Source organism: Oncorhynchus gorbuscha, linkage group LG12 (assembly GCF_021184085.1).
Source record: "Oncorhynchus gorbuscha isolate QuinsamMale2020 ecotype Even-year linkage group LG12, OgorEven_v1.0, whole genome shotgun sequence".
Taxonomy (NCBI): domain Eukaryota; kingdom Metazoa; phylum Chordata; class Actinopteri; order Salmoniformes; family Salmonidae; genus Oncorhynchus; species Oncorhynchus gorbuscha.
The window spans coordinates 14,966,541-14,992,603 of record NC_060184.1 but is presented as its reverse complement, the minus strand read 5'-3'; the positions used below and the strand labels follow the sequence as shown (position 1 = coordinate 14,992,603).

Below are 26,063 nucleotides of genomic sequence, written 5' to 3'. Positions count from 1 at the left end.
GATCTTGCTCTGTCTATTGTATTTGTGTGTCGTTTCATAACCAAACACAGAATGTACTCAGACCTGTTGACAGAGGAAGACAAAGTGAGGTGTATGTTTGAGAGAAAACATACATAAGGTAGAGGAGGAGAGAATGGAGAGAGAACGACTGTCTGCTTACATACAGTAAAGTATGGGAGCGTCTGTTTGTTTACCTCTGGAGCGAGAGACACGTTAAAGACTGTTTTCAGTGATCCAGGTCTGGGAGACAGCCAGCACCTGAGGCTGGAGGAGCCCCAGGGTTACAGGCCTTAAGCTCTTTAGTATCTCTCAGTAATGGCAACATGACCTGGACTCACTGTGACAAAAGGAGTCAATACCCATCTTCAGCTTCCATTGCAATCTAGCTAATGGCCTTTTTCTCATTTAGGACCCATGGGTCCTACTCATCCTACACATGATAAGTAGGACCCAAAAAGACAGAAAAACATCCTTGCAGTTGAATGACAGCGCACAAACCGGAGGCTTTTTAAGGGAATGGAATGACAAAGGACAAACACATTACCTACATGTAGCCTACAGAGGACTGTTGCTTTAAAATGGTAGACCTATGGCTGTTGCGGTGACTATCGCCACACCATCATGACCGCAATCAAATTCCACGTGACCGTTGAGTCACGGTAATCTCATTTTATGCGCTCTGGACATGCGTTGGTAGTACCCAACCTGCTAATGGCCTAGTACTCAGTGCTCTATTGTCTCTCTAACCACTCTGACATCAATGCAAATTAAATAGCAAAATCACAAGCACTTATTAAAACAGTATCAAGCTTTTAAAACTCACCATTAGGCCAGAAAAAAAATGAAAAAAGTTCAACAGGAAGTTGAAACGGAGTGGAAAACATTGTCATGGTGGATTTTGTTTCAAAGCCAAACAACAAAATGGACAGTGCTTTTGGAAAGTATTCAGACCCCTTGGCTTTTTCCACATTGTTACTTTACAGCCTTATTGTAAAATGTATCAAATCATTTCCACCCCCCCTCAACAACAGAATGCAACTGAAGTCAAATTCAAGTCTCAGTCTCAAAGGGTCTGAATACTTGTGTAAATAAAAAGGTTTTTAGTTTTTATATTTGCAAAAATGTCTAAAAACCTGTTTTCACTGTCATTATGGGGTAGTGTGTAGACTGCTGAGGATTTTAGATTTTTTTCAGATCCATTTTTAGAATAAAGCTGTAACGTAAGAAAGTTGGTAAAAGTCAAGGGTCAGAGTACTTTCCGAAGGCACTGTGGAAGGTGCTGATTAATTCAAAGCATTTCAGATGTTGCATGTAGAACACTCATACGCATATTAGAAATTGTGCACATGCATATGTTCCATGAGCCCACCCGCGCCCTAAAAAAAAACTAAAATTACTGCCTATACAATAGACCTATATAGCCTACCGGATATTATGAACGTCATACATATATATATATTTTTTTACAGATTTAAGATGTCTTGGTACATAATTGGTCTAGCATATACTCCAGAATTAAACCTAGTTATCGCCTTTGAGTGTAGACTGTACTATTATGCATACAGGATGGAATGGTTACCTTATGCTATGCTCCAAACGTTCTATGCTATGCTCCAAACGTTCTATCCATGAGTCTAGGAGAGAACGTAAAGGCCTAGGCGATGCGGTTGGTTCATTGATTGTGCAGGGCAGCTTACAGTGTTAGCCTTCAATTTGCATTTGAATAGCCTAGTAATAGGGATTTTTTAAATAATTACTACACTGATATTACCTTTAGCTACAGAATATCTCACCACCATGCATTTCCATGTCCTCCTCTTTCCTTAATTTCTTTCTTGAGCACGCAGAGATAGGGGTTGTCAACAGTTAAAATATGTTTTGTTGTGAAAACATGTTACTATCAATGTTCCCAAAAAGATTTCACTTGGTTTCCCAAAATAAACACTGGGTAGCTGCAGGAACAGAGTTGGAGAGCCCATGGCATACATAGTTTGGGCAGAATATCACCTATTATCAAATAGGTCCTATATGCTAGATTTAGAGTTGTTTCAAATGATCACATATGCTCAACATTGCCATTTTCAAAGTTCAATTATATTATTCTTACAAAATCATAACGTAATGACAGGAGATAAAAGCATATATTTTAGTCTGCTAAATGACTGGCTTCCAGCCTATGGTATGGTGCATTGCCAGATAACATACAGTAGGCCAACTCATATGCGTTTCTTCTGAAATAAATTCTCCATATCATGTTTCTTTAGACCTACCTAAAATAATAATAATGCATTTATTGTGATGGTGTATATTAAATCGATTGGAATTCTTTAAAATGTAGATGTTCTAAAAGGCATGCATCAGCAGCTTGTATGTGGAGGCCTAGAGATGCTAAACATGTTTGTTAATTAACAGTCAATAACCAGCTGACAAATCTTCATGACCGCCACAGCCTTAGCCTATACGTACAAAATGGTCTAGGCTCACACTTCTTACAGGAGATGCAGCAGGCCTGATGCCCTTTTTATGTTCTCTCCTATTGAGAAACACTGACACTAGAGCACAGCAGCATATCACAGGAGCAACAGCAAACCTGCTCCGCATTACCGTCACCTAGCAACCAGATACTGCACTGGCCCTGCTGAGGGTGCAATGTAAGGCGTCTATTTCTAGTGACTGTCACAAAACTGTAGATGGTTATTTAAGGACCTGCTGAAAGCTTTATGGGCCTCTTTTATAGTGCTATCTGCTTTCGCAGTCTATGTGCCTGAGGGTGGCTCTGAGTCATTTGGAGTGAAATGCTGGCCTCTCCACAGCAGAACAAAACCTGGGGTACAACACCAAATAAGAGGATCCACGAGCTGACACTGGAGTAAAACATGTTGTGGAAATTGTGGTGTTGTAATATCAGTGCTGAGTACAGATTGATTCTTACATGCGGACCAGACTGTGCGTGCGCCATCGCGCGCATGTCGATTTTGCCCACCCACACCAGACGCGATCAGGACACGCATGAGGAAATATCAAAACGAACTCGGAATCAACTATATTAATTTGGGAACAGGTGGAAAAGCATTAAACATTTATGGCAATTGCTAGCTAGCTTACTGTTGCTAGCTAATTTGTCCTGGGATATAAACATTGGGTTGTTATTTTCCTTGAAATGCATACACAAGGTCCTCTACTCTGACAATTAATCCACAGATGAAAGGGTAAACGGACTTCGTTTCCAGTAATCGCTCCTCCTTCAGTCTTCTTCATTTGATTTGATATGGTGGTTGGCAACCAACTTTAAGGTGTATTACCACCAACAACTGAAATGGAGTGTGGATCTCAGTTAATCTTGCAATCACCCACGTGGGTATATGCTCTTAAAAACCAATGAGGAGATGGAAGAGGCGGGACTTCCAGCGTGTCAAGCATCACAAATAGAACCAAGTTCTATTTTTGCACCTGGCTACGCAGACGCTCGCGAGCAGCGTGGGTACAATGATTGAATAACATGTATGTGTACGGACTGGGGAGAGGCAAAGGTCAAGAGCCATGCGTCCTCCGAAACACGACCCTGCCAAGCCGCACTGCTTCTTGATACACTGCTCGCTTAACCCAGAAGCAGGCCACAATGTGTTGGAGGAAACATGTACAACTGGCGACCATGTCAGCGTGCATGCGCCCGGCCCGCCACGGTAGTCACTAGAACGACGCTGGGCCAATTGTGTGTCGCCTCATGGGTCTCCCGGTCACAGCCGGCTGCGACACACCCCGGGATCGAACCCGGATCTGTAGTGTCTTAGACCGCTGCGACACTCGGGAGGCCCAAATGCAACATTTCAATGTGAGAAGACAGCGTTAGCACCCACAAGTAGACAGGAAGAAGACAAAAAACTACCAAGCTCAAGAGACATCTGAAAGCACATCATTCCAGTATATACGCTCAGGTAATAACAGATTGGAAAATGCTAGCTAGTTCGCTTGCTGCAACGTCAGACCACTACTTATGACAGAACTTTGATAACAATATAGCTACAGTATGTCAAGGGGCAGGGCTTCAGACTGCGACCATTTAGTTGTATTTTGCGACCTTTTGACTTTTCTGTGGGAGTTACATTTTCTATTGGTTGCATCAGTGCGAGCTGAATATTCACTACATGGCCACTTCACTAAAAAGTGTCCGTTTTTGGGGGGGGCGACTAAAACCATGATTTGGTCAAACAGTAAAGTGCATCATCCTTATGATTCCTGTAATGAAAGTGTCTGCCTAGGCCTGTCTCACTAGATAGGGCCTGCTGCTATGATGAGCGAGCCACTTGATGTGCATTTTGGGAGTCAAAAAAGGCTTCCGATTGTATAGCATTTCAAAATCCAAATTGTGGGAAATGCATGGGTTTGAATGAAACTACGGTTGTTCGCAGTTTTTGATGGTATAATTTGTATTTTTCATCTAATATTGAGCTCAATAGCAACTATTTCACAACCGAGATTGTAGATATGGCTTTAAGAGACAAAGCGTTTGCAAAATGCCCAATTTTGCATTGGCCATTGCAAGTGCATAGGGATTGTAGGACATTAAATTTACCGGTAGATGAATGCATATTTAGCATGACCGATCTAGCTAATGTGTTTTGAGTTTACTTCCTCATATGGCGAGTTAGTCACATAATAAATTTGCCTGTAACATTACTGCACATAAAAACGTAGGCAAAGTCATCTCGATTGAACAAAATTGAGCTGTATTTTAACAATAAAATATAACAATACACTATTGTCCACCCACAATTAATGACAATCACTGGATTAGGTTGCACAGCAAAATATCTAGAATCATGCATTCCTGCTTGGACATGTCAGATGAAACAATGTATTTCTTGAATAGCCTACCATCTTAATATAATATTCCAGTCTAAAGAAAGCACTGTGAATGACTTTATACAAGGCAGATAAAATTATTTCCTATTGCGTGATGCCACAGAAGAAAATTGGTCCGTCAAGCCCCCATCTGGTGATGTTATGAAACATTACCTCCTCAACACATGAGCCCCACAATGGTGTGTTCAGACCCCTCCTGTACTAAATGTACAGTGCCTTCAGAAAGTATTCACACTTCTTGACTTTTTCCACATTTTGTTGTGTTGCAAAGAGGGATTTGAATTTCTGTCAATGATCTACAAAATACTCTTTAATGTCGAAGTGGAAGACAAATTCTAACATTTGTAAAAAATAATGTATTAAAAAGTAAAACACTAATATATCTTGATTATATAAGTATTCAACCCCCTGAATCAATGTTATAATCCCCTTTCTGGGTACATTTCCACACCTGGATTGTGCAACATTTACCCATTATTCAAAATTCTTCAAGCTCTGTCAAATTGGTTGTTGAACATGGCTAGACAACCATTTTTAGGTCTTGCCATAGATTTTCAAGCGGATTTAAGTCTAAACTAACTCAGCCACTCAGGAACATTCACTGTCTTCTTAGTAAGGAACTCCAGTGTAGATTTGGCCTTGTGTTTTCAGGTTATTGTCCTGCTGAAATGTGAATGAATGAATATCCCAGTGTCTGGTGAAAAGCAAACAACCAGGTTTTCCTCTAGGATTTCTTTTTATTCTGAAAAACCAGTCCTTAATGATGTTTTATTTATATTATTTTACCTTTATTTAACTAGTCAAGTCAGTTAAGAACTCATTCTTATTTTCAACGACGGCCTAGGAAAAGCAGGTTAACTGCCTTGTTCAGGGGTAGAGCGTCAGCTAGGGGATTTGATATTGCAACCTTTCAGTTACTAGTCCAACACTCTAACCACTAGGCTACGCTGTCGCCCCTGATACAGCCACCACTACGCTTGAAATTATGGAAAGTGGTACTGTAATGTATTGGATTTGTCCCAAACATAACACATTGAATGTAGGTCAAAAAGTGAATTGTTTTGCCATGCTTTTTTGCAGTATTACTTTAGTGCTTTGTTTCAAACAGGATGCACGTTTTAATATCGTTTTATTCTGTACAGGCTTTTCGCTGTCAATTAGCTTAGTATTGTGAGGTAAGTACAATGTTTTTGATCCATCCTCAATTTTCACCTATCACAGCCATTAAACTCTGTTTTCAAGTCGCCATTGGCCTCATTGAAATCCCTGAGCGGTTTCCTTCCTCTCCAGCAACTGAGTTAGGAAGTACCCCTGTATTTTATTTTATTTAACTTGGCAAGTCAGTTAAGAACAAATTCTTATTTACTTATTTCTTATTTAAAACTATTATTGCACACAGAGTGAGTAACTTGTGACTTGTTAAGCAAATTGACTCAACTTATTTAGGCTTGCCATAACAAAAAGAGTTGAATACTTATTGAGTAAAGACATTACTGCTTCTTTTTTTTAAATAAAAATGTCCAAAAACAATTTGTAATTAGTGCTGCAGGATGCAAATTTCTGTTTGAAAAAGTTAGCCTTTGCTTTCCTAACTGACTGTGTATATTGGTTCCTGACTTCCCTGAACTGTTTCATATCGCGGGGACGATTCAATGCAAGCAGCAGTACGCCAGGGTGTTTTTGTGCTGGTCAAGGGCAGTCAAGTCGGGAGTGAATCAAAGGGTATATCGGTTCTTAGTTTTTTTATTTTTTATTAAAAGGGGCATGCTTATTTAAGATGGTGAGGAAAGCACTTTTAAAGAACAACCAGGCATCCTCTACTGACGCGATGTCAATATCCTTGACCTTGTGAAACAGGTACAAAATAATCTATATCCACAGTAAAGCAAGTCCTATATCGACATAACCTGAAAGGCCACTCTGCAAGGAAGAAGCCACTGCTCTAAAACCGACATAAAACCAGACTAGTTTGCAACTGCACATTGGGACAAAGATCATACTTTTTGGAGAAATGTCCTCTGTTCTGATGAAACAATAATTGAACTGTTTGGCCATAATGACCATTGTTATGTTTGGAGGAAAAAGGGGGAAGCTTGCAAGCCGAAGAACACCATCCCAACCGTGAAGCATGGGGGCGGCAGCATCATGTTGTGGGGGTGCTTTGCTGCAGGAGGGACCGGTGCACTTCAAAATAGATGGCATCATGGGGCAGGAAAATTATGTAGATATAGTGAAAATACATCAAGAAAACAGTCAGGAAGTTAAAGCTTGGTCGCAAATGGGTCCAAGCATACTTCCAAAGTTGTGGAAAAATGGCTTAAGGAAAACAAAGTCAAGGTATTGGAGTGGCCATCACAAAGCCCTGACCTCAATCCTATTGAAAATTTGTGTACAGAACTGAAAAGGCGTGTGCGAGCAAGGAAGGCCTCCAAACCTGACTCAGTTACACCAGCTCTGTTAGGAGGTATGGGCCAAAAATCACCCAACTTATTGTGGGAAGCTTGTGGAAGGCTACCCAAAACGTTTGACCCAAGTTAAACAATTTAAAGGCAATGCTACCAAATACAAAAATTGAGTGGAATGTGATGAAATAATTAAAAGCCTAAAATAATTCTCTATTATTCTGACATTTCACATTTTTAAAATAAAGTGTTGACCCTAACTGACCTACGATGGAATTTTTACTACGTCAGGAATTGTGAAAAACTGAGATTAAATGTATTTTTTATTTTATTTAGTTTTTATTTGACCTTTATTTATCCAGGTAGGCAAGTTGAGAACAAGTTCTCATTTACAATTGCGACTTGGCCAAGATAAAGTAAAGCAGTTTGACAGATACGACACATGGAGTAAAACAAACATACAGTCAATAATACAGTATAAACAAGTCTATATACAATGTGAGCAAATGAGGTGAGAAGGGAGGTAAAGGCAAAAAAAGGCCATGGTGGCAAAGTAAATACAATATAGCAAGTAAAACACTGGAATGGTAGTTTTGCAATGGAAGAATGTGCAAAGTAGAAATAAAAATAATGGGGTGCAAAGGAGCAAAGTAAATAAATAAATAAAATACAGTTGGGAAAGAGGTAGTTGTTTGGGCTAAATTATAGGTGGGCTATGTACAGGTTCAGTAATCTGTGAGCTGCTCTGACAGTTGGTGCTTAAAGCTAGTGAGGGAGATAAGCGTTTCCATTTTCAGAAATTTTTGTAGTTCGTTCCAGTCACTGGCAGCAGAGAACTGGAAGGAGAGGCGGCCAAAGAAAGAATTGGTTTTGGGGGTGACTAGAGAGATATACCTGCTGCAGCGTGTGCTACAGTTGGGAGATGCTATGGTGGCCAGCGAGCTGAGATAAGGGGGTACTTTACCTAGCAGGGTCTTGTAGATGACATAGAGCCAGTGGGTTTGGCGACGAGTATGAAGCGAGGGCCAGCCAACGAGAGCGTACAGGTCGCAATGGTGGGTAGTATATGGGGCTTTGGTGACAAAACGGATTGCACGTACGCCCATGATCGGTTAAAATTTGGTTCAGTCCAGTCCATCTGTGGACGTTAACATCAAGGCCAGGGTGGACTGACCATATTTCAAAGTTGATGGACATGCAGTGTCCGTTGGTGCTCAGTGGGTGATTTCATGGTAGGTTTCAGTAAGAGCTGGAAGGTGACATCAGCTCTTGATAGTATTTTTTATATTTGGGGGTATTATTACCATAATCCTCTTTGATTTAGAAGATACTGTTAGGCCTACACCAGCACTGTTATCAGGCTGTATTAGCGAGCTACGTTTGCTAACTAGCATTAGCAGCTAACACAATATAGCTGAATTTCTATTAAAAGACTAACTCAGACAGTGTAATTCTAGAACGCTTGTGGGTTTATATTAAGATCAAAGTGGAAACATCGTTGTCATCAACATTTTTCCATGTGCTGCATTGACCAGGCAAACTGAATGCAAGTGTCTCGTGGTCAAGCAACAACAAAATGTGCTCCTTGAGGAACAGGGGGCGTGGCTAGGTATGTGTGGAAAGCAGCATGTAGAGGGCGGTGAGGAATGACTCAAGTTGTGGTGTAAACTATAAAAATGGACATTATACACGGCATTTTTTTTTTTTTTAAACTTGCAATCGGAGAAAAGTATGGGAGTTTTATCGGTCAAGACAAGAGCAAAGATATCTCATCTGAGTGAAGAAGCGAAACTGCAGCACAAAATGTCATTTACACTCATGATTTGGCTCGAACTGTGACCGATAAGAGAAATGACAATAAGCATTTTAGATCTGCCTTTACAAAACACAGCAGCAAGATATCTTTTCTGCATTGTATCGTTCCTATTCTGTGTAGAAAACACAGAATCCTGCGTTATTGCAACCGCTGACGTGCACACGAGAAAACATGGGAACACTCAAGAGTAGAGGTCGATCGATTGTGATTTTAACGCCGATACTGATTATTGGAGGACCAAAAAAAAGCTGATAACGATTCAAATTGAACATTTTAAAAAAATATGACATTTACAACAATACTAAAAGAACACTTATTTTATGCTTGTTCTAGGTCCCAAGAAACAAAGAGATCTTCTGTTGAATCTGACAATTAATCTTAATGGTTGTACAGTCGTCTCAAATAAAACTGTGAAAACCTACATGCTTTTGTCACTCTAGGACCCTGATCTCTCTTTTGAAGAACATATCAAGACCATTTCTGTCAAAGGACAGGGCTGATTTCAAGGTTTTTTCCATCTACGTAATATTGCAAAAATCAGAAACTTTCTGTCCAAAAATTATGCAGAAAAATTAATCCATGCTTTTGTCACTTCTAGGTTAGACTACTGCAATGCTCTACTTTCCGGCTACCCGGATAAAGCACTAAATAAACTTCAGTTAGTGCTAAATACGGCTGCTAGAACCCTGACTAGAACCAAAACATTTGATCATATTACTCCAGTGCTAGCCTGCAGTCCTCACTCTACACTGGCTTCCTGTCAAAGCAAGGGCTGATTTCAAGGTTTTACTGCTAACCTAGTCCAAAGCATTACATGGGCTTGCTCCTACCTACCTCCTCTGATTTGGTCACTGCCGCAAACTTGATGATTACCTACACGTGAACAGGGCTACGGCTCACACCCTTGTGGGGCCCCGTGTTGAGGATCAGCGGGGAGGAGAGGCCTACCCTAATTGTCCCTTGAATTTCTAAGCAAACAGCTGGAGGCAGGGCTTTCATAGGTATTCTCTCCAGGTGGGTTAGAGCTCCATTTTTATGGAAGGGTGTCAGGTAGGGTGGAGGTGATATGGTCTGCCTACCCATGTCAGATGACGGAAACTCGGTCTCAACCTTTGGGAACAGGAACAATGTCTTTACTGAAGACTCATCTCTTCAGTGGGTCATATGATTGAGTGTAGTCTGGCCCAGGAGTGGGAGGGTGAACGGCAAAAAAGGCTCTGGAGCAACGAACCGCCCTTGCTGTCTCTGCCTGGCCGGTTCCCCTCTTTCCACTGGGATTCTCTGCCTCTAACCCTATTACAGGGGCTGAGTCACTGGCTTACTGGGGCTCTCTCATGCCGTCCCTGCATGGGGTGAGTCACCTGAGTGGGTTGATTCACTGTTGTGGTCATCCTGTCTGGGTTGCAGGACTACCTGCAGGACTACCTGACATGATGACTTGTTTTCAGATTGGCTTTGTTAAAATCCCCAGTCCACCTGGCCATGCTGCTCCCCAGTCCACCTGGCCAGTTTCAACTGTTCTGCCTTACTATTATTCAACCATGCTGGTCATTTATGAACATTTGAACATCTTGGCCATGTTCTGTTATAATCTCCACCCGGCACAGCCAGAAGAGGACTGGCCACCCCACATAGCCTGGTTCCTCTAGGTTTCTTCCTAGGTTTTGGCCTTTCTAGGGAGTTTTTCCTAGCCACCGTGCTTCTACACCTGCATTGCTTGCTGTTTGGGGTTTTAGGCTGGGTTTCTGTACAGCACTTTGAGATATCAGCTGATGTACGAAGGGCTATATAAAATAAAATTTGATTTGATAATACAAATAAAAATCTATTTAGTCTAAAATAAATATGAAACATGTTCAATTTGGTTTAAATGCAAAAAGTGTTGAAGAAAGTGAAAGTGCAATGTGTGCCATGTAAAAAGGCTAACTTTTAAGTTCCTTGCTCAGAACATATGAAAGCTGGTAGTTCCTTTTAACATGAGTCTTCAATATTCCCAGGTAAGAAGTTTTAGGTTGTAGTTATTATAGGACTATTTCCCTCTATACCATTTGTATTTCATATACCTTTGAGTATTGGATGTTCTTATTAGGCACTATAGTACGGCCAGCCTAATCTCGGGAGTAGATAGGCTTAAAGTCATAAAACAGCGCTGTGAAGCAAGCATTGCAAAGAGCTGCTGGCAAACGCAGTAAAGTGCTGTTTGAATGAATGCTTAAAGGCCTGCTGCTGCCAAACACCTCTCAGTCAGACTGCTCTATCAAATCAGACTTAATTATAATAGACACAGAAAACAGGAGCCGTAGGTCATTAATATGGTCAAATCCAGAAATGATAATTTAGAAAACAAAATGTTTATTCTTTCAGTGAAAAAAGGAACCATTCTGTATTTTATCGAACGGGTGGCATCATAACTCTAAATATTGCTGTTAGTTACATTGCACAACCTTCAATGTTATGTCATAATTATGTACAATTCTGGCAAATGAATTACGGTCTTTGTTAGGAAGAAATGGTCTTCACAGTTTGCAACGAGCCAGGCGGCCCAAACTGCTGCATATACCCTGAGTCTTGCACAGAACACAAGGTAAGTGACAAATTCCCAAGTTAATATTGCCTGCTAACATTAATTTATTTTAGCAAAATATGCAGGTTAAAAAAAATATATACTTGTCGATTGATTTTAAGAAAGGCATTGATGTTTATGGTTAGGTAAATTGGTGCAACGACAGTGTTTTTTCCACAAATGCGCTTGTAAAATCATCACCTGTTTAGCGAAGTAGGCTGTGAGTAGAAGATATATTAACAGGCACCACATCGATTATATGCAACGGAGGACAAGCAAGATAAACTAGTAATATCATCAACCATGTGTAGTTAACTAGTGATTATGTTAAGATTAAACGGATCTTATAAAAAACAGTCAATGTTAGCTAGCAACTAATCTTGGCTCCTTGCTGCACTTGCATAATAGGTGGTCAGCCTGCCACAGTCTCCTCGTGGAGTGCAATGTAAATCGGACATAGTCGGCATCCAAAAATGCAGATTACCGATTGTTATGACTTATGACTTGAAAATCTGTCCCAATTAAAAATCGGTCGACCTCTACTCAAGAGTAGAGAAATGAGAGCAGCTTGCCTTTTGCACTGTATCTACTGAACATCATTTGATAGCAGAACAGTTAAGAAACCAAATAACTAAACTACTAATATTGATATATGCTCGCAAAGGTCTAGGGAGCTTATGCTTAGCTAACTGGTCTGCAACACGTTTTAAGACATGCATCTGTGTAAGAAATCAGCGTATGAGGACCGTGTTGTGTGTACATGTACCCAGAAGACTGCAAACTCACAGAACCCAGGACCAGCTCCATCTTGACCTCTAGGTCAGCCGGGCCCGTCAGATTATTCATAGGTTCAAGGCGACAAAATAAACAACTACAAAAGGCATGCCCAACTAAAGAGGTTAACTAACACAAAGAAACTTGAGCTGAGAGGAATCTGGCCTCGTCTCTCTCCAGGACTGATGATTATCCCAATTGTCCACACCTGAGTAATTAAGGCTTCCTGGCTGAGCATATTACCTAACCCGGTTGATGCTGCCCCCTGGGGATGGAGTGTGGACTTGGTAGTGGTAGTGTCTAATCACACTCCTAAGACCTTACCTATCTAACCTATTCCATAACATCCACCCAATTATGATTGTGATTATGCCAATGCTGTGACACAGTCCTATGATTATGATCAGACAGAGAGAGAAACAGTTATGAGACAAAAACACACATTGAGAGGCTGACGGTCATAGAATATAAATATGGCTATTATCATCATCATCATCATTGCATGACTTCAGGTCAAGTTGGAGACGACTCATCACGAGATGCTATTCCAATCTTGTTGGTTGACAGGCAAAAACAACCAACAACACAAAACACCTGCAGCCATGGGAGAAACCTGAATATCCTGTTATGGGTGAACCCAAGATTCAATTGAGACTGACAGCTAAGGTGTCAGGACAATTTCAGCAAGCACAACAAACGATCACATGACTTAGTTAAAAAAAAAATTGGAACATGGAAAACAACCAGTGGCTGATGGATGTCCATGATGCTACAAGGCAAACTGGCTTGATGTGAAAATTGGAATTGAAAAAGAAGGCCTCGGGGACAGTGTTATGACAAAGGTGCCAATGCAAGGGGATGTCTCTTGTAGTTTGCGTGAGCGAGACTTCACCCAGGTAAATGAAAATGCCATGAGGGGCAGTTTGCAGATTTAAAAAAAAAGACCTCGGTATCACACTTGAGCACACCATTTATTACCATAGAAAAGGTCCCAAAAAAATGGACTAATTTTCAGCAGCAACAGTTTCCACAGTTCAAGAAACTCATTTTACATTTGGCCTAACTTTTAACAAAAACCCGAGACATAGTCGGTAGTGTAAAGTACTTAAGTAAAAATACTAGATATTTTTTTTTGTTTGTTGGTATCTGTACTTTCCTTTTAAAATTTTGTTAACTTTTACTTGACTAAATTCCCAAAGAAAAGAATGTACTTTTTACACCATATACAGTGGGGCCACCAATTTGCAAATAAATTCATAAAAAATCCTACAATGTGATTTTCTGGATTTTTTTTCTTCTCATTTTGTCTGTCATAGTGGAAGTGTACCTATAATGAAAATTACAGGCCTCTCTCATCTTTTTAAGTGGGAGAACTTGCACAATTGGTGGCTGACTAAATAGTTTTTTGCCCCACTGTATTTCCCCTGACACCCGAAAGTACTCGTTACATTGACAGGAAAATGGTCCAATTCACACACTTACCAAAGAACATCCTTGGTCATCTCTACTGCCTCGGATCTGGCGGACTCAGTAAACACAAATGTTTGTCAATTATGTTTGAATGTTGGAGTGTGCCCCGGCTAGCCGTAAAAAACAAACAAACAAACATATATATGCGCCGTCTGGTTTGCTTAATATAAGGAATTTGAAATGGTTTATACTTTTACTTTTGATACTTAGGTATATTTAAAACCAAATACTTTTAGACTTACTCAAGTAGTATTTCACTGGGTGACTCACTTTTACTTGAGTCATTTTCTATTAAAAAGGTATCTTTACTTTTACTCAAGTATGACAATTGAGTACTTTCCCCACTGCTGGACACAAGACACTGCTTCACTAGCGCTGGCTCCTGATAAAGCTTGTGCTTTATGATCATATTCCCAATCACACAAGGAACACATTCTATATTACAGAATGTAGGTTACACTGCTACGCCACATCAATCTGAAAGAGACGCAAAAGAGAACAGGGTTTACACTTTAGGCCTGCTTGCAGACAATAGTGCAGCGACACTTGCCCTAACGATTTGCTCAGTCAACTGGCAGGTTATCAGAAACGTGTACTGTAAATTAAGCTATAAATGGTAGATTAGTGCCAAAGGGACTTGTTGCCAGTTTCCATTCTAGATAGTCATGGTGCAGCTTTCACAGGACCTCGTTACTTCTCCCTATTAGCTTACATATTGATAGGTCAAGTCCTGAACTTTATTTAGTTATTCAGCCGATTCGCTTTCACAGAATATTCCCACCCTCTCACACTGTAAAAATAGACAGCAACCTCTGAGTGGAGGGGTCAGACGACCTTATGCAATGGAGAATAAATTAAATATGGGTATGACAGCACAGGGGGATTAGATCAAAAGAAACAGACATGTGGTTCTCATGTCACTGTCAAGCTTTGAAAAAAAGTGGCCTAGATCTGACTGGCCCAGTGCAAAATGGCAACGACGTAGGGGTCCATTGCAAACAGAAAGTGCATGAACATGTGAAGCAAGTCATAAAATGAGGGAGTGACAGACAGTCTACAGCCTACTGTAGCCTAGTCTGTGGGCATTAATGCATGTCGATTGAAACCGCACAATCCACTGCAGTTGCTAAACCGGTTGGGGGAAGACTGGTCAGTCAGGTCTGCTTCTCACACCAGTCGCAAAGGCTTCTTTAGGGTTCACTCCGAATGATGCCGGCTGAGCATGTGACAAAAACAGAAAAGAGCAGTCAAAGAGACTTAAAGAGTGTGTTGCAACAAAAACAGGAGGCCTAGTGGGCCTGATGCCGACTACTCTTTGACAATGAACACGTGTTAAACACAGCAAGAACAATTAGCAAAAAATCCCAAGGGATCGATAGGTTTATAACAAGGAAATAACACTATACTAGAATATTTGAATATGATTAAATGACAGTGTAGCTGATCATGTAATAGGCCTAATGAGACTGTGGGGTAAAAAAGGCTCAGCTGCAGGTGTGATCAGGTAATATTGTATCTACTCTGGAAATCTGTCTACGTTTTAATGAAGACTGCTCCCTTCAGACACTCAATGTAATTGCTAAGCATGACTTATTCTGCACTAGAATGCACTGGAGAGTGAGTCAGTGCACACAACGTGTCCACATACAACCAATGCACTCTCGGCAAGTTCCCCACAGTCTGATTTCTTATAACAAACACTCAACACACCATAAATAAAAACACTGGCGTCCATAAGGGCCTGGGCACTCAGCTAAGAGTAGACGGTCGCCAACGCACAAAGCCCGGGCTTTTACACGGTCCTGTGAAGTTCAAAATAAGTTTATTTTATATATAGAATATACATACATACATACATACATACATACATACATACACCTGGTAGGCATTGCAATCATTCTCATGAGGTTGTTTTTAGCCTCAACAACTGTACCGAAAGTGTTAATCCCCACCTGTCGGCCAGGAATCCGCAGCGCATGTGTCTATGCTGATATTTCTTACGCTTCGATCACACCGACAGCATCATTGCATTTTGATACACCATAATTATATTCATTTCCAATTAAACGCTGCGTTTGTCTTGCAGCATTGCGTTGCAAAGGCATTTGCAGTGCATACGGTGTGTTGCGTACGTTGGATTTATCAAACATATGCATCAAACTATATGTGTAGATGGCTTGACAGAAATGGCAGCAGAAGGTACATGTTGAACTTTCGTTGTATACAAATCCAAATTATGCTGCATGCAACGACGCTGTCGGTGTGATCAATGCGTTACAAGGAGCATGTGCTCCTAAAATAAATTTAGGCACACAACGAAAGTATTTGAGTTAGTGAGAACAATGAGAACAATGATCAGCTGCCCTTTTAAGGGGTGGGCCGTTACCGTGGTAACGAGGCACTCCTGTCTGTCAGATAAATTAGATTCTCCGATATTTCTTCCCTAGCAGTTGAGCAAGGTCAAACTAACATTGAAAAACAACCAAGATTGTGAACAAAATGACGTAAATGGCCAAGAAACAAGGAAAAAGTCACCCTTTAGTAGAGTATTGGGTAAATTCGACCAACATCTATGCTCAAAACATATCTTTCAGCACTTCACAGTGCGCTCAGCTCCGTTGCGGTGAGAGAAGGATACCACGCGCAACAGTGCCCGTGCTGAAAGATTCAATTTATTTTGAGTTCATAGTTCTTTATGAGATTAGCTAACAGCTATGAGACAAAACGTCAGAAATACTTTGAAAATAGCTATGGCAGCATTTTCTTTGCTATACATCAACTCGCACGTGCTCATACTTGACTTTTACAGATCGTCCACATCTATTTTTAGGCGCATATGCCAGTAAAATGGTCGCACTGTGGAGCTCTGTACTGGGTTTCGAGAAAGACCAGCCAGACTAACCGAGGGGGCTGTGCTTACATGTCTGACCTCATGAAGAGATATAACACTACACTGCATACTAAATCTTGTCCCACACATCTAAATCACCTTAGAAAAAATAAAAGACATATGTTTCACATTGTTCAGTCTGGCCTATGTTGTAATAACATAATGTTACATTTTATTGTTGTTTTTACATCAGGTTACATTTAGTACTGGTATAAGCTTTCTATTTGTAATGCTCTGGTATTACATAATCATCAACCAGGGGATTTGATCTTGTAACCCTGTAGTTACACACTGTTGCAGCCAAGACCCAAGGCTGCTTTTTGCTTTCCCACCCATAATCTGCACACAAGTGCCAGCCATAGCACCCTATGTTTTTATTTTACCTTTATTTTACTAGGCAAGTCAGTTAAGAACAAATTCTTATTTTCAATGACGGCCTAGGAAGAGTGTGTTAACTGCCTGTTCAGGGGCAGAACGACAGATTTGTCAGCTCGGGGATTTGAACTTGCAACCTTCCGGTTACTAGTCCAACGCTCTAACCACTAGGCTACCCTGCCGCCCCCTCAGGCTGTGATGGGCTAACAATAGGCTAAACTTGATGTAAGTGATCTCCAAAGTGTCTGGTTGTGGTTGACAGGGAGCATGTCCTCTGCTCGTTTGTCTTCTTTTGAAAAACATGAACAAATGGCAAACAACTAGACTACACTCATATTTACCACTTGACAAGCATCCATTGCAAATGAGTCAGTTTGCATATGAATAAAAAGAGACCAACTCATCCATTGAGCCAAATCAAAACAGCACGCCGAAACCTCTTGATATGTAAACAAAGTTTTGGTTTTTGCCCTAGCACGACACAGCTGATTCAAATAACCAACTCATCATCAAGCTATCATTATCTGAATAAACTGTATAGTGCTAGGGGGGAAAAAAAAAACATGCACACAGGAGAGGTCCCAGGACAGAGTCTGGGAAACCCTGTTTTAGCACACACAGTGGAAACAAGTGAGTCATATGACAAAGCCTATCAATCTATTAGTCAGGAGTTGTCAATGGCAACTTTGTGTATTTAACAAAGCAGGACACAGACTTAGCCATCGACCTAACTTATCAGTGTTTTAATTGCTCCAGAATGGCAAGGGTTTGATCAGAATCCAGCTTTAGAACGCCGCTGAAGTCTGACTTTAAATGAAGCCGGCTATCTTCAAGAAAATCACAAAAAAAAAAACTGGTCTAGCATGCTTTGAGAAATACATTGCAGGGCTTCTGGCTGCCATGGCAACAATGCAGGTCTCCCAGTGAGTCGTCATTTCAGTGTCTTATCACACAACATGGGGCTATAAACACTCCAGAATCTCTACTGCAGGATGAAAGATCAGAATATCTACAGCTGCAGTACTTCCCCAGCGTGCTATACTGTGACTCATGCATTATAGCTGGCCAAACATTGTGTAGTAAAGCCATTTAGCTTCTGTACAACAGGTTCCACAGCCCCTCTCATTCCTGCACACAGGTACTTACCCAAACTGACCAATTACTTTATATTGGGAAGGAGCACAAACATAGCATGAATCAAATAAAATGTTATATTAGTCACATGTCCCGAATACAGGTATTACAGTGAAATGGTATTACAGTGAAATGCTTCTTACGAGCCCCTAACCGACAGTGCAGTTTAAGAAAAATACAGATAAGCAGAAGTAAAAAAAAATGTTATATATGTTACAGAGTCAATGTGCAGGGGCACCGGTTGGTTGAGGGAGTACGTACATTTTGGTCAAGTTAATTAAAATTACTATGCATAGACGACAACAGTGTGGCAGTGGTGTGGAGAGGGGAAGGGCAATGCGAGTAGTCCGGGTAGTTATTTAACTAGATGTTCAGGAGTCTTATGGCTTGGGGGTAGATCTTAGACCTAGATTTGGTGGTCCGGTACCGCTTGCCATGCAGTAGCAGAGAACAGTCTATGACTAAGGCTGCTGGAGTCCTTGACCATTTTTAGTAGGACCATGACACCGCATGGTATAGAGGTCCTGTATGGCAGGAAGCTTGACTCCAGTGATGTACTGGGCCGTTCGCACTACCCTCTGTAGTGCCTTGCGGTCAAAGGCCAAGCAGTTGCCATACCAAGCAGTGATGCAACCAGTCAGGATGCTCTTGATGGTGCAGCTGTAGAACATTTTGAGGATCTGAGGACCCATGCCAAATATTTTCCGTCTCCTGAGGGGGAATAGGTTTTGTCGTGCCCGCTTCGCGACTGTCATGGTGTGCTTGGGAAATGTTAGTTTGTTGATGTGGATACCAAGGAACTTGAAGCTGAGAAAACTCACATTTAGGCTATTGTCATGATGCATAGATTGTGGGTTAAACTGTAATAATGCCATTAAGTTATGACGGGTAGCCTAGTAGAATGCGTCAAGAAATTTGAGCAATGCCAAGCTGTTTATTTTTTGGGAAATATGCCCATGTTGTGTGGGCTTATTGAGGACTATACCAGAGGAAAACACTTTTTCACAACATTAATAAAATTGTTAATTATTTGTGTAAAATGACTTTTACACAAAGAGGTGATGTGAGGATGGAGGCATTAAATATGAAACCAAAGCTGTTGTTCCCCTATCAGTGTTGTGCAGACACAGCTAAGCCAATTATATCAAACCGGAGGTACTCAACCACATCGCTCCCTGTCAAGGATATGGATTTAACAGAAATCAAAACAGTTCAGGCCTTCACCTATCCATCTTAATACCCAGGGAACACTTAAACGTGAATGACATAGCAAATCGACCTGTAGCTGATTGGGAACAACAGGGGGAACCAGAGTGAGTCCTCTGGGGAGTAGGCAGGAAGCATTCCTGGGAACCACTGACGAAACCAGCCATGAATCAAATGAGCGAGGCGTAAACCTCTGTGTGGGGCCCACACCTGAGCAGAGTCAAACAACCACACACGGTGCTAACCACAAATAAGTTGTCCCAAATTAATTTGCCATAACAATCAGCGCTCAAATCAACTCATCAGAGCCTAGCCACACTACAGAAGAGGTGAGCAACTCATCCACTGTGCAACCCATTTCACTCAAGACAACATTAAGCTACCTCTCCAATTACTCTCACTGGCATACAGATGGGGATCAGAAGAAAAGACAGATTAGGTTAGCCAAAACAAGAGCGATGAGGTCTCTGCTCCAGAGAAATAGGGAAGGAGAGAGGGAGAGCAAGAGAGCTGGTGGGGTGAATCAGAATCCTGTCTGACGACACACGAGCATCCCTGTCATGGCGATCATAACCTCACCAAGAAGTCCAGTTAGCTCCTCTCATCACCCCCAACCATTGTGCCTAATTACTGTCACGTCACTCAAATAGACATGCATTCTTGCAGAGCTATTCATTCTGCAGGTCATTCTGTCAGAAATGCTGAGAACAAGTCACACATTTCTTTGTACTTGCACTTTGTCCTTATGCAACATGGTGCACATCTGATTATCTCCCACTTTGTTCTTCCTGTACTCCCTCAGAGTTCATGTCGGGAGTTGAGTCTCAAAAAGGTTCTCAATGCATACAAGCAGTAACACGTCACTGGCCTGGAATACTGCCCCCGACAAAACACTCCACCCACATACAAACCCCCTCCCCTACACAATCCTCCATTCAAGGGGTGCGAGTCACTCCAGCATATCGCCCAGAGCTGAACCAGTCGGCGACATCATTAATAAAATGCCACCCATTCAGACAAGAGTAGCCTAGGAGGTTATGGTCGACTACAACTATCTCGCAGAATCGAAAGGGCCATGAAACCACATACTAGCTAGTTAACCATGTTAGTACTAGCTACTAAAAACTAATGAAATAGACTAATTGAGAACTTTACTGATCAACTTTATTTCTATATCGGTATTAGTAGTCCATTTACATTCAAACAGAGGTGCTCCATACCCACCCCCCTCCCTCTCTGAGTTTAAAGATCAGGAGAGGAAGCCTGCTGCTGCAGGTCATGGGGGGGGGGGGCGCAGGTGGGAAACCACCCCACCGAGGGAAGCCCGAAGCCCCCTAGGCTCTCTCCCACGGCACCAGTCCTTCTGGTCCTGCTGGTGTGGGGCTGCTTGTGACACACGGGGCGGCAGGGTAGCCTAGTGGTTAGAGCGTTGGACTAGTAACCGGAGGGTTGCAAGTTCAAACCCCCGAGCTGACAAGGTACATATGTCGTTCTGCCCCTGAACAGGCAGTTAACCCATTGTTCCTAGGCCGTCATTGAAAATAAGAACTTGTTCTTAAAACCGTTTAAGCTTAGGGCTTACTTTTTCGAAAATTCTGTTAAAAATCGCGCAACATTTCAGCGTGCTGCTACTCATGCCAGGAATATAGTATATGCATATGATTAGTATGTGTGGATAGAAAACACTCAGACGTTTCGAAAACTGGTTAAATCACGGCTGTGACTATAACAGAACGTGCATTTCGTCGAAAAGCCCAAGGAAAACTGATCACCAAAAAGTGGAAAAAATATCAATGCACATCGCCCCGTGATCAATTTGATAGATTATTAACGTTTACTAATACCTAAAGTTGGATTACAAAAGTATTTCGAAGTGTTGTGAAAGTTTATCGTCGACTTTTTTAATTTAAAAAAATGACGTTGCCTTTTAAAACTGTTTTTTTCTGGATCACACACTTGTCATAGATCGATATTTTGGGTATATATGGACCGATTTAATCGAGAAAAAAAAACAATATTGATGTTTATGGGACATATAGGAGTGCCAACAAAGAAGCTCGTCAAAGGTAATGAATGTTTTATATTTTATTTCTGCGTTGTGTAGCGCCGGCTATGCTAATTATTTTGTTTACGTCCCCTTCAGGTATTTCAGGGTGTTGCATGCTATCCGATAATAGCTTCTCATGCTTTCGCCGAAAAGCATTTTAAAAATCTGACTTGTTGGCTGGATTCACAACGAGTGTAGCTTTAATTCAGTACCCTGCATGTGTGTTTTAATGAACGTTTGAGTTTTAACGAGTGCTATTAGCATTTGGCGTGGCGCATTTGCATTTCCTGATGGCTAGATGGGACTCCTGCGTGTCGGGTGGGCTTAAGATTAACTGACTTGCCTAGTTAAATAAAAGGTAAAATAAAATAAAATCTGTAATATCCATCAATTACTTTATTCAGAGTAGTGTATAATGGCACATTAAGTTTCTAACCAAACAAAAGGTGAAAAGTCACAAATAAACAAGTCAAACATTCCCTCAATCCATAAGCAGCATTAGCCTAGTCAATGCCATGTAGGCCCAAGGTTCAGTGTCTGCACTTTTCCCCCTCGTCATTTCAACATGTTGGCAGGCTAACTTGTCTGAACTTGACTGCTGAAGTCAGTAAGAGGTTTTGCTTTAGCAAATTAAGTTCCAGCAGTCTTCCCTCATACCATGCAGTAGACGTGAGGATATTGTGACTCGAGTTTCCAATATGGACTCTTAAGGTGAAGGGAGATACATTCTTTCATATTCCTGAATACATTGACATTTCTCTCCCAGAAAGGCTTCAGCGACACATAATTCTCTATTGGGGCTCAATAAATTACTCTGCATAAACATTAAAGATCAAATTGTCATTGTAACACAGATGCCTTGTAGCTGCATTTGGGGAACAACTTCCTTTAATGAACTGTACAAATGACCTGGTTTGGATTATCTAGTCAATTCTCCCATCAGGAATAATTCATGATGGTTGAATGAACAATTACTACCCAGGCTGGATCCTGATACTTGGGTGGCAACCCTGCTTTTTAAAAACACACACCACAATCACCTCATTTAGGCTACAGTGTGAGGCTTTCAGTCCCATCTTCACTGCCCCATCCAAGGCCCCAGATATAGCGGACTGTCTCGCTCGCTCTCTCTCTCACACACACACACACACACACACACACACACACACACACACACACACACACACACACACACACACACACACACACACACACACACACACACACACACACACACACTAGGAGTTCATCAGATAATAACCAAGCTCTTGATCATGCAAAGTGTGGATTGACTAAGAGAAGTTCAACAGTGGCGCTCAATTCACACATGTCATTGAGATACAGTATGTGTGGCCAGGAATGAATTTGGCATAATTGCTGAATGAAAAATAAAAAGGAGGTATGCACTTAAGTGCCAAGCGGTTTTGGATTCTGAACCGCTCTCTCAATCCCAATAATACTGCTGAGCATGAAGCAATGTAATCCCTATCTATAGGTTTCACTGTGTGACAACGGTTTGGATTGAGGAATTTGACCTTGGAAATGTTCATTTTGAGGCAACTGTTTTTGTATCCATCTTGAAATGTCCTATAAAACAAAAATTGCAGGGCATATGGCAGGGCATAGCAACAGACTCAGATTTAACAGTAACAATGCACTGGCAGCATACAATTCCATTCCCTCCAGTGAAACTACTTGCAATGTTGCACGATATGAGGTAAGGTGAACATTCTTCAATGTCACTGTTCTATGTCAAGACTCCATATTGAAGAACCTCTGAGTAAAACAAAGGCTACCTGTAACTTAGCAATCTGTCACTACATTCAAGGCCCAGGACAGAAGCTACACTGAACATTAATAAACACAACATATTTTTGTTCATATAAAGGAAATCAGTCAATTGAAATAAATTCATTTGGCATTAATCTTGGATTTAACAGGACTGGGAATACAGATATGTATCTGTTGGTCAGACATCGTAAAAAAGCTAGGGGTGTGGATCAGAAAACCGGCCAGTATTGACAGCTCCTCCACAGAGTTGCCTGTGGAATGTTGTCTCAGTCCGCTTCAATAGCTGTGCGGACCAACACTTTACACGTTGGTTTTACATGTTGCTTTTATATTTTTGTTCAGTATAGATCAGATAGGCTACATTACAGTTCTACTGGCTGCCAAGGTGTACAAAATATCACTCTCCAGCTAGGATGAAATTCTCAGGAAACAACATTTAATTCATATGCAGGCTTCTCCTTACCAAAACAAACAATATAAAGTTAATGTAGTAGGCCGATGTTTAGAGGGCTCTGTAGTTTTCATGGATTCAAAATATAAATTAATGCATGTGTCTGGCCTTGGCCCATATGTCTTGTACAGGAAAATAACCAACAACTATCCAGATGCGTCGTGACTAGTAGGACTGGACAAAATATATAGCTGTCAAAAGAGCAATTACCATGCATAAATAACAACGGTGCTATTTCTGAGTGGAGAAATTGACAGGCAGTGACGGGGATTTCACACCAGCTAAAACGTAGGCAGTGCACAATATACACAAATGTATCAGCAATTAGATCAATCTCTCATTCTCTCGATGTAGCCTACTTTGCCAGGATTGCACTTCAGTCCTCCCTGTGAGCATACATCACAGCTGGGTGCCAAAGAACAGAGGCTGAAAATGCAACTGTCATTAGCTACCCAAAGCTTCCGCGTTTCATTGACCAACACATTTTATCTCTGTACACTGTACAGATTGGTAGAAAATAGTTAATGTCCGACTACGTTTGATAACGTTTGCTAGAGTAAACGGGAAGTGTAGTGTCAACACCGCCACCCTTTCACTTGAGACTATTTCAGGCAGCATTTTTTATTTTCTTACCTTTGAGCTGGGGCAAGGGTGAAAGCTCGGTAAAAGTTTGAGTTCGGAACTGGGACGACCCTTGAGATTTCTTCTGTTTCTGGGCCTTCCTCATTGATTTTCGCGTGAACCCGTCCACTTTCTCAGACGCAGAGATAGCCGACATTTTGAAGCATCAACTGTATCGTAAAAGTATTTTTGGACATGTGCACCAACGATAGATTTAGGGTTTCCCACAAGTGGTCTATGTCTCCCAGTTCAGAAGCATCAAAATCTTCTGCAACTTGAAATGGCGTAGGCAGCAAACTTTGAAAAACACCTTCTGCTTGTTTGATCCACTGAAGCTTGCTAGTTAATCAGTTTCCATGTAAAGCCCGCATTTTCGTCCTGCTTGTTGAGTCCAGCGAGCTGTTTAGAAGACTAGCTAGCGTTAGCTAAAGCTACGCGTATCAACAAGCCAGCCAACTCATGACAGATGAAAAAACGTATCTAGGTAAACGTTAGCTAATAGACTGACAGCAGAAACACTGCTTAACTAAATTTCTGGGTATATTTAAATTGTAATTTCTGCAATATAGCAACCTGTTGCTATAATTGTCATTTGTATAGCTAACCGGCTAACGTTAGCTACTTCAGAGAGAACACCTATGCTAACTAGCATAAGACTAGCTGTCAGTGCTAGCTTTTTAAATGACAAAAAAATGCTAATGCTAGCCAGCTGGCTGCTTGGCTAACGTTAGCTATCTGGCTAGCTGCTTCGTTAAAACGTACCGTTACCTAGATAATATGAACATTTACAATTTAAAGCGAACTGTCATGATGAAATTCATACTATTTTCCACAAGAAAAATAAATATTGTATTCCGTGTCTTCTAACAGCAGTTGGCTTTGTCAAAATGAAAAACAGTCTGGACGAATGAAGTCTGGCAACCTCGAACTACTCAGCAACGTTCGTATATCGGAAGAACCACGGCGCCAATGGAGTCATGTTCAGTACTTTCCCGTGTCCATTTAGTCGGAAATATCGAGTTGCACTGAACACACCGATAGTCACTTTTTACTTGTGCTCGGACGTCAATAATAACTTTTTCGATTTATTAGATTACACAATTCCATGTAAAAACCTGCCACACTGCAAACTCAGTGCAACCATTAACAGCTTTATGAGTACATCGTTGTCGGGTTGCATTTTGTGACAAAAGTTTACGTCTTTGACAGACAACTGCAGTGTCCAACCAAAATGTTGAAACAGGCATGCTCATGCCTTTTTTAAAACCAATTGAAGACCGGGCTCTAAACCATGTGACAATATGCACAGAAAACAAATCATAGTAAATTGGCAACTGGAAACGTTTATAAATAGGCAGGATACTGTGTCCATATGAACAAAAAATGTCAACATTGTCATTTCAGGCGAGTGCTTCTTTTGATATATTTATCCATCAGAGGATACATTAACATCCAATTAATGTCTCCTATATTTGCAGCAGAGATCCAACAGTGTGGTGTGAGGTTAAAAAGATTGTTTGACCCCACAATCATGTGATCCTCTGAATGTAAGCCCCCAGCACTAGTAGCATGCTAACCTTTGCACATGTGATCACATGCAGAGAGCAGATGAAGATGTTCTCATGATGGAGGCACTAGCTCAGACACCAGACATCCATGT

General features: G+C 41.2%; 1 protein-coding gene across 1 annotated transcript in view; it reads right to left on the bottom strand.

The window, feature by feature from the left end:
- The window catches only part of LOC123990583 (serine/threonine-protein phosphatase 2A 56 kDa regulatory subunit alpha isoform-like), an 80,048-nt gene extending 54,450 nt beyond the window's left edge, over positions 1–25,598 (bottom strand). Inside the window, exon 1 of the mRNA XM_046291201.1 lies at positions 24,416–25,598. Within this exon, the coding sequence (XP_046147157.1) occupies positions 24,416–24,560 (145 nt within the window). The 5' untranslated portion in view covers positions 24,561–25,598. The remainder of the gene's footprint in view (positions 1–24,415) is intronic.
- Between the last annotated feature and the right edge of the window lie 465 nt (positions 25,599–26,063).